Source organism: Chanos chanos, chromosome 16 (genome assembly GCF_902362185.1).
Source record: "Chanos chanos chromosome 16, fChaCha1.1, whole genome shotgun sequence".
Lineage (NCBI taxonomy): Eukaryota > Metazoa > Chordata > Actinopteri > Gonorynchiformes > Chanidae > Chanos > Chanos chanos.
In genome coordinates this window covers 14146614-14156776 of record NC_044510.1, presented here as the reverse complement: position 1 = coordinate 14156776, position 10163 = coordinate 14146614, and the positions used below count along the sequence as shown (strand labels likewise).

Below are 10163 nucleotides of genomic sequence, written 5' to 3'. Positions count from 1 at the left end.
TACTGGTTTGCGTAATTTGCTAAAGCAGCCGTTATATACGCAAATATTCCCCTTGACCTTGTGGGCACCACGAATCACTTCGCTGTTAATTATGCCCGGTAGTCCAGCCGAGCTTCCCTTTGCCCCTGTACTGAGCTGAGAGAGGAGGGCGAAGGGTGAAACATTGGTTAAGCAAATTGGTGTTTAACTGGAAACTTGCTGGACTCCGAGTCGTGCATTATTCATGGCCGATACAAGAAAGTAGCGCTCAAAGCCTTCGGTTTTCTCTCTCTCTCTCTCTCTCTCTCTCTCTCTCTCTCTCTCTTTCCGAAAGCGGACAAACTTCAGGCGTGCTTCTCTACGGGGAAACGGTGCGGAATGTAGGGCAGAAATGCGCAGTCTGTTGAGAGCGAGTCCCAGTGAACAAGATCGCCCATCATCTCTCTCTCTCTCTCTCTCTCTCTCTCTCTCTCTGTTTTGCTCTGTGTGGTTCAGTTTGTGTGCACTGACTGACTGGCACGGACAACTGCGGACATTTTAATTGTGGCATTTTTATATATCTTTCTTATATATCTAGTTTATTGTGTACTGCCTAATCATCGATGAGTACTGAGAGCCGGATCCCAAAGGCGACTCAGAGTCTTTAAAATTGTGCAGCCAAATGCTGGCTTAACATCCTGACGCGCACCTTGGCGTCATTTACAACCAAAACTGTTTTTAAAACTCAGGCTATACCATATCTGACACCGATGAAACACTGCAACAAGGAGTCCATCTCGCCAACGCGTATGATGAAGCTAATTTTTCGCTGCACGCGCTCAGAATGAAATACGCAAGCATAAATAAGTTTCGTCAATGTATTTAATTTCATTAAATTTGTACCTCAGCTAAACGAATATGTTTAGCCGGTGTATCCGACTGTTAACGGGTTTTATGTTGTAAAATACCGGACGATGGTAGGGTTTCTTGTCAGTTTAAAATAAATTATGTATGGTACATGATTAGAAGTTATACGCGTTTCTTTGAACATATTCTGCGGAATCAAATGTGAGTAGACTCGTATTTTTAACTATTTTGAGTCAGAGTTGAAGAGGAAAGAAACATTTGATCGTCAGGGCTCGCGCGTGGATTTGATCACTTCTTTGACTTTTCCCCATCCTTCATTTTTTATGCAATAGTGAAAAGTCAGGAACACCTCCGAACTTCAGGATATCGCGTTTAAATTTGCTTCGGGGGAGAAAAAAAACATTGAACATTAATTTCCACAAACAACATGAAAAACCTCCTGCCAATCTGGTATCAATTTTAGCTGTTATTGTAGACTACTTCTGCATTCCCCAAAAAGAGAGTTTCAATTAGCCTACTTCAAATAGCTAACAAGTTCTGATATTAGGCTACATCACTGTAATTAACTTAATTGCACCCCTACTAGTCAGAGAGCGCGCGTTTCGGAAATAAGCTTCTTAAAGTAAATTATCATGTTATTGTAGTAGAGATTGGAGTCATTTTTTTGCTCAATGATAATAAAAGTCGTGGTCACAAAATAACAGATATCTTTTATTAATATTATTATTCTGATAACTCCTTTTCTGCTCCAAAATATCGTAGTGTCGTCCACTTTCAATAAAGGTAAAAGTGCCCTTCCAGGAGGTGTAAGTCTCGTTTACTTTAGTGAGCAGGAATAAATATATGATGTTCTTTTAATTTTTTTTTTATTCAACAGTTTCCATATTCTTCGGGAATGATTTATCCACTTGACACCAATGAAATGAAACATCAATCAAGGAAATATTTAATAGGGAAAATTTACCCGCCTAAAGCTCAACGGTAGCTTTTAAAAATTCATAAGTGGGTTATTCGGTAATGTCGTTGGCCCTGCTGATAGATTTGAATCCTTTTGCAGACTGAAAGCGGAAAACACAATCGGTTTTTATCCAGAGATCTTGGCCAGCAGACACCTTGGCCTGCGCTGCTACTTTCGCTGGCGTTTGGGAGCTGTCTGTGGTGCTGAAATATGTCCCTGCTTTTCCATTACTGGCGGTCGCTTATAAGAAAACAAACACATTACGCTTAAAAAGCAAAAGATATTTATGGCGACAATGATCATGATGACAATATAAAACGGTAATAAATACATAACATCTACCCCGCCCCCCCCCCCCCCAAAACTTATCATAGAACCTGTAACACTGTTATTTGTGTAACATTTGTCCTAAGTTAATATTTGTTTTTGACACTTCCACTGCTTTTCTGTAACTAGTGCGTAAGGAATTCTGTATTCATTTTTACGGGTGCAAGCAAGTAGAATTGAGATATAACACTACATTTTAAAAGAGTTTAAAGCATCAAAACACCAAACTGCATCTGTCTTCTGTACATATAGGCCTATATAAAAAAAAATCTCCCTCGTTGTGAGTACCGCATCTTTCCGGTTGCTAACCGCTCTGCTGCATGCTTCGGGAATGAGCAAGCTCCTCAGTGTGTGTGGAGACATCCTGCGCCGGAGGAACGTCGAATCTATCGTCATTAAAAAATCATGCTTCCCACGCCTTGACTCGCGAGCACCTCGTAATGCGGGCGGTCGAATTTTAGAGTAGCCTCGTGAAAGTCTGCGGTGCGGGTCACTTAACATGTAAGCGAAATTCAGAGTGTCCGGAACCCGTCTCGCGCAGTGGAGCTGGTTACGTGTTCTTCAAATTTGTTTTAATTTTCATAGTATCTTCGTTGGCAATGATAAATTAAAAAAAAACAAAAAAACATATCAAATAAAAATACTTGTTAAATGTTAAATACTTGTTAAAGGTTAAATGCTAATGTAGGAGGTGTTAAATGCTTTCTTTAAAAAAAGCTTTCTTTAACGCAACATATGATCTAAGGTTTTTTTAACGACATTTCCTAATAAAATAAAATATTTAGGATACTTCAGTGCGGTGTGGATTAATGTCTTACTTGTGTGCTGTAAAAGTAGTGACTTTCGAATAGTCTAATCTGTCTGGCTTCTGTAGAGCTAAGCTACTGGTCGGGTGAGCAGCTGGCCTCGCGCATGAAAACCTGTCAGTTCTGAATAAAGACATGCTGCTCTGAACGACGGTTTATGAAACTTAGCTTCGCCATCAAACATTCATAGTCATCATGTTACAGTCATATTTCAGTTACCCCCCCACCGTCACCACCCAGAGAAGAATCAATTACGTGTCACAAATTTATTTTCAGTTTTAATTTTATTCGTGGTGTAAACAAGATTTTTTTCCCTTTCCCAAGAGCTGCGGTGGAAATTTGTCTGAAAATATGGGCCACTCACCGCGATCTTTTGACATTTACGGCATATAAACAGTTCTTCACTCCACTCATATTTGTTTTACAGGTTGTAGGATATGTAGCCACATTAAAGCTAAAATATGCATTGTGATAAATATTGCACGTTGCATTGTTTTGACGTGGATTGCGCGGTTGTCAGAATCCTTCAGTGATCTGTTTCATCTCCTGTCTCGCGCGTTTGATCTAACCGCCCTTTGCCTCCGTCCTTCATTAGGCTTAATTAGCCACACAATGGTCCTGATTAGAGCGCCATGTTTTAATTACTGTCGAATATGTATATTTTTCAATCAGTCTAACGAGAGACAGAGAGGGAGTTCATATTATGCGTATTTGTTTTTTATTTTATCTTCCGTTATTCGACTAGAGGCGGCAAACGCTAGAACGATATTCCCTCGTTCACCTTGTCAACACTGATTTAAGCTGGGCCCCGTCTCACCTTCATCACTACAAAGACCCACTTTGTATTTAGCTTTACAGCTCTGCATGTATTTCCATAACAACGGGTCTTTATTTATTAGCTCCCCCGCAACAGGCAAATCTTAAAAAAAAAAAAGACAGAAAGAAAGAAGAGGCGGAAGAGGAAAAAAGAAAACACAAGCCTTGCTCTTGTGACTTCATGCAACATTGTACGCGTTTAGTGAGCTTTTGCCTCTGTAAATGCAAGCCCTCAGTCTGTGTTGTATGGGGCTCATATATTAACGCGGCTGTTAAATATTGCATCGCCCGGATTTCAAACTTCCAATGCCGGGGGTGTGATCCTATCGTCGTCCGCGCACACCCGGTGAAGGGGGAGACGGGCAGAATTTGTTTTCGCTCAGACCACGCGGCTAAAAACGGCGATGAAGGGCGTTGGTGGTGGTAAGGGGGTCTCGAAATGACGGCCTGGAGAGAGGGGTTTAAAACAGATAATTATAAGTCAAAAAGTCTTGGACCTCTCATGTTGTGGATGGTGGGTTTTATCTTACCACACGGTGCACCCAGACAGGCCCAACGAACAGTGTTTGCAGCAACTGTGTTTGCGAGAGAAGAGCGAGCGAGCGAGCGAGAGAGAGAGAGAGAGAGAGAGAGAGAGAGAGAGAGAGAGAGAGAAAGAGACATAGTAATGTAACAGGGAGCCTAGTCTCCAAGGCCCCCAAGTCGGGCTGCACTCAAGACTCGGGCCTCATTAAAATTTTATATGCAGTGCTTGGCCAAGGTCTATTTATGAAAATGCGCTTTCCGCTTCATGGAAAACACTAGTCGGTAAGGAACCATCGAGAGGAATGTAAATCCAACACGAAAAAAATTATATGCACTTACAGATTTGAGAACCGTTCCCTTCTCTAATTCATCGTTACAAAATAAAGTTACAGGAACCATGCCGGAATAATTGGGCTCATACATTGCTGTCTATATTCCTTGCCATCCACAACAGATGAATATAGAGATGATTTTGGCCTTTGAAGTAATCGAGATTAGTCCTCTCGCGCATCTTTTGCTGTTTTTGCTCCCATATTTCCAACGTGAAAAAAAAAAAGATCGTTACTGTTAGCTATCACTGTTTGCCATCAATGTTATTATTTTTTTCTCGCTTGCCGTTTTTTCTTCCCCTTCTTTTCAAATTTCAACAAGCACATATTGATGCTAAGTGCGCACTTTATCCTAGCGGAGGCTCGCCAGATGTTGTCGCATTAGAAATTCAGGCCCGATGCAGACAAAGCAGCGCTCTCTGTCAGTCTGTTCCCTTTGAAGTCTGGCTATATTTTGTCAACTTGTTTCTCTATCAAAAATCATGAGTCTCACCACGTATGATGTAAGTGATGCAAGGCATAACACCAACTATATTTGTGAGAGCGCACATTAAAGCCTTCCCGGAAGTTTTCTTTTTCTTCCAAATGCATTTGGCATGCAGACGGGGATGGCACAGGGCGGAACGAATCTGATTTGCGTAACAAGCCTCTTGTTTGAATTTTGCAGAAAATACAGAAGAGACTCCACGGTCTCTCGCGCGTAAATTATTAAAGTTAAACAATTAAGGTGGACTGTCGCGGGACTTGTGTTTTAGTTGTCGCACTCGCTTGTGTTCCATCCGCTGGCTCGTGGTAATGCGAGCGCGCTTGCTCCAAAGCAGTGGGCATTGAATCATTGGAATAACAAACCCGGAGGAACTTGCATCATATAAACTTTATAAGCTGAGTCTCTCTCTCTCTCTCTCTCTCTCTCTCTCTCTCTCTCTCTCTCTGGTATCACATTTGAATATTGATTTAAATTATTTGAATGATTTTCTCAAATACAGCACTTCCTCTGGATAGGTCACTGTAGGTCATATTACTGTTTGCACAATTATGACGTGCCATCAAACTGTATACTGCTGTATGTACATTACATTAGGATGACATAAAGTGTATAGTTTAGAGTGATATTGAGTCAAGTTATTCAAACGGTGAGCGCTACACTCTCATACTTTTTCAGATGCTACATTATGACATTAGAATGGAATATTTGTAAATACCCTTATTCACAGCCTATACGTTGTCATGTTTTTTTTAAATATATATAATTAATTTCTATAATTTATCGTTTATGTAATATAATTTGTGTTTTAATTTAGTGTGACATAGGATTTCCCGCCGCTACAGCATCAGTATTGTCATCTTCGTCATCATTGTCGCCCTCTTCTTCGTCTTTGTCGTCATCATCATCCTCATCAATATTGTGTTTGTTCTAGGTTTTATTGCTGTTGTATCAAGTATGTTATTTATTGCTGCATGTTTACCGTTTAAACGTGCAGGCTGTTTTTATCGTTCGCGCGATATGTCTGATACTCTTTTTGTGAATAGCCTAGTATCGTCATCTTTTGGGACTCATGGCTGCGTTGAGTTACTAAATTCCGCGGGGGAAAGCACTTGAGTTCATGTTGTACAACACATGCAGTCCTTTCAGCAAGAGGGTATCTGCTTCTTAACAAACACATACAAAAATCGATAGTATCATAACAACTCATATTTATTATTCATTAATAACGGGTTTTACACGGCCAAAACCACCTGCTGAACACAAGGGACAAGCTCGGGAATACTCGACATTTTCCGGACTGACAGGCCCTGTCGCTGTCTGCCTGCTTTGGAGTCCGGCCGACGCGAAGATACGGCCAGGCCTGCAGTGTGACAGCTAACGGGATCTGAACGTTCAAAGGCTGAGTGACAAACACTTGAACAGATTCTCAAACTCGGGGAAGAAAAATAAAAGGAGTTAAAACAATACCGCTTATATCTATAGGGAAACCGCTGACGATTTAGTCATTTAATCATTTTCGGTGGTGACTTCTCATACTCTGAACAGGGATGTTAGGGCGAGAGAGAGAGAAAGTTAAGCTAAATATATAATTTACAAAATAAAATAAATCAGTATATCCCTCATGTACGGTGATATATCCCTTTGAAGACTTCATAAGTTGTACATAAAAACGTCTTTGTCGCGGTCATTTACAAGTTCTCATTAACATGTCGGTGGGTGAGAGAAGGAGACAGGTGTCACCGTTACAACTACGTCTGGACTAACAAGTTGGATGAAGCTGTTTTTTTCCTATTAGGTATTTCCTTGCGTCGTTCTTTGCTAGCAGTGAACAGCTTAGTAAATGTTAAGCATTTTATAGACCACGGCGACGCCGGTTAACAATAGTGAAAATTCAGTAATAGCAGCAAGTAAACGTGCATGGTTTATTTGAAATTCTGTTGCTTACACAGACACATTTAACACACTTCCAAAAAATCATAATAATAATAATAAAATAAAATTAAATAAATAAAAACCAAATAAATATCTAAATAATAAAGCAAATAAATTATAAGGAAATATAAATAAGCCCAAAAAAGTCATTTGAACGATATCTACAAAGTGCAATGAACATTTTCGTAATGTAGCCGATGTTCCCTTTCACATACGCAATAATAATAATAATAATAATAATAATAATAATAATAATAATATAGACCACAAATACGCCCATTGTTATGTGAGAACATGGAGGGGAATTCTTACAGCGTAATTATTCTAAATTATTTGATTGTCAAAGCATCGTTGCAGTGAAATAATTTTAAGACATAAAAATCGTTAACATTTTTCGTGTGTTTCATCTAATTCAACCATGACGTTGTGACAAAATGAATACGAATGAACCTAACCCATTTTATTCTATCTCCAAAAATGACAGAAAATTTGTATGTGACAGGACAAGGACGATGAGGTAGACACAGATAGGTAAACTGTGTGTTTTATGTGTGTGTGCGCGTGCGTTTTGAACGTGTATATGCTTTCTTATTGCAATTCATTCAATGGGGGATTAAAAACTAGAAACGCACACGTAACGATCTACGAGTAAACCATGCGATGGATTACACAAAATACCCTCGTGAGAGCAAATTCATTTCTTCTGAAACGCAGAGAATTACGTTGTCTTTTTTTTAACTGGTAAAATGTTTTACACAACAATGCTTTTTTTTCTTTTTGTTTTTCTTTTTTTTTTTTAAACAAATCTGATGCGTTCTACACACACAGAGGTGCAACGTATTCACAAATATGTACACGAATATATATAAAAGAGTTATTTAAGAGAATAATCATCATTAATCGATTTCCGTATTTTGTACAGCAATTGCAACTCAGCAGTTGATGGGTTCTTTTTTTTTCCAAGTCGGCCAAGCTGGAGAGGCGTTGAGTGTCTTCCTTTTCAACGTGTTCTTATTGTTCGTTACATGTTGCTACTTCAGTAACCAAAGTTACGCTTTCGCATTCTGGAACGTTCATATCCAGCTGTGGTCCACGCTCAAAAAACAGTATAGTATGTCGCCAGAGCAGTGACCATTCATCTTGGCTCTTAACCTGTTCTCTCTAAAAAAAAATTCGAGTTAATTTAACGTAAAGTGTACTCTTGAAAATGGCCTAGTGCGCCGCCGAAAACTTCATTCTTTTCTGTTTTTGTCGCTGATTGCAAAACCACACCCGGACCACGTTCTTTTTCAGATCCAGTTTCTCGGCTATGGCAGCTATTTTCTCCGAGGAAGGTCGCGGCTGTACTGCGAAATAAGCCTCCAAAGACCGTTTCTCGGGCGCGGCAATGGAAGTGCGTTTTCGTTTTTTGTCCCCGCCGTTAAAAATCTCCGGTTTGGTCATTTTCTCTCTCTGGGCCCGCTCCGCTTCCTCCAGCCACGCTTCAAGGATGGGTTTCAGTGCCACCATGTTATTGTGAGACAAAGTGAGCGATTCGAACCGACAAATAGTGCTTTGACTCAGACAACCCACTCCAGGGATTTTAAGGTTCGCCAACGCCGCCCCGACGTCGGCTTGAGTGACCCCAAGTTTGATTCGCCGTTGCTTGAAGCGCTCGGCGAAAGATTCCAGCTCCCGCGGGTCAGGCTCGGAGTCTCCAGCTCCGCCCAGCGAGGTGTGCGAGCCCAGACTGTGGGGATGCATGTTCATGCTCTGTGGGTGGTGGTGCTGCATGTGGTTGATAGCCGACATGTGAGAGTGCGGGTGAGAGGCCGTGGAGCAGACGTCCGACCCGGGCATGCCGCCGAGAGAGATGCCGGGAGTGAGATGGTCAAGCAGGTCTCCTTCCAGGCCTTGGGCCGGCTGATGGTGAGGGTGATGATGGTGCGATGTCAGGACGGACGGGTGATGGAGATGCGCAGAGGACGACGTGGGAGTGCATGCCATGCTAGTCATGGTGGTCATGGTATGATACGTGGCGTCCGGTTTGAACGGGTGGCCTTTCTGAGTCACAATGTCCACCGCCGCCAGCGCCTCCGCTCTCTGCAGCAGCGTCTCGTCGAAACCGGCGAAAATGTTGCCCTGCAGCTATGACGGAGAACACACACACACACACAGGATGGAGATGAGTACTTATGTTCGATACCAGTCTCAAACTTTCAGGGCACTTTACGCAAAATCTTTACTGTCAAAACGGTGTAAACGAAACACATTTCATCAGGATAGCAGTGCTTAATTGTTTAACTTAAATGATATAATTTTCTCAGATTTGTTTTGGGTTTTTTTTTTATACAAATAGACGGAAAAGAATGACACAATTTGACCGCGATTTACAACTGAATTGACAATTGCAAAAGTTGGTATCAAGCTTCTAGTTACAGGACAGAAGCTTATAATTCATTTTGTGTATTGTCTAGTTTATTGTGAAACAGTTTGTGGGTTTGTCAATAGACCGCCATTAGCAGAGATAAGATACATTTAGAAACTTACCGAGGGAGTGGGCAGACATGCCCGCCGGATGGCCTCCGAGCTTGAGTGTAGAGGAGTGTATTTCGGCTCATGTAAAATAGGATGCATACTAAAAGGTTGTTTGCTATTCATAGACATCATAATTGCAGAAGTTAGAGAAGGTTGTTTCTCGTCTTCTTCGTTTACCTCCGTTTTGAACCAATAACCAAACGAAGCCTTGGAGGGGAAGCACCGAAAGAAAATTAGGGTTCAAAAAGTGACAGGTGATTCTCCTGCCAAAAGTACTCTGTCTCTGTCGTCTGAAACGTCCGAGCAGCGGACCCTTTATGTCTGTGGTACAGTACGTATGGTTCCTGGCTCCCAAAATATAACGCTGGCCACGTTTGCCACGCCCAGACGCCGGATCAATACCCCACCCTCTCATGTTTCCTTGAACCTGATTGGAAAATGGTGGTAAAAGCACGCCCTGTAACTCAGAGCCCCACCCTCTCACGTATCAGCACTGGAGCGGACGCAGAGTCGTTTCGCTTGGGAAAAAGACTGGTTGGAAGATTCCCCGCCCACTCAGCGTAGCCATTGGAGCTGAGCTGTTGACAGGTTTTTACCAGATTGGCTGCGTCTCAGACTAACACCTGGTTTGCACATTGGTG

The 10163-nt window shown here is 41.6% G+C and overlaps 1 protein-coding gene across 1 annotated transcript; it reads right to left on the bottom strand.

Moving 5' to 3' along the window:
- Positions 1–8217: 8217 nt before the first annotated feature.
- On the bottom strand, positions 8218–9654 carry pou4f4 (POU class 4 homeobox 4). Its single transcript, XM_030793199.1, has 2 exons — positions 9535–9654; positions 8218–9132 (listed from the first exon to the last, which is right to left on the bottom strand). The coding sequence occupies exons 1-2, from the start codon at positions 9652–9654 to the stop codon at positions 8218–8220; spliced, it is 1035 nt and encodes a 344-aa protein (XP_030649059.1).
- Positions 9655–10163: the final 509 nt, after the last annotated feature.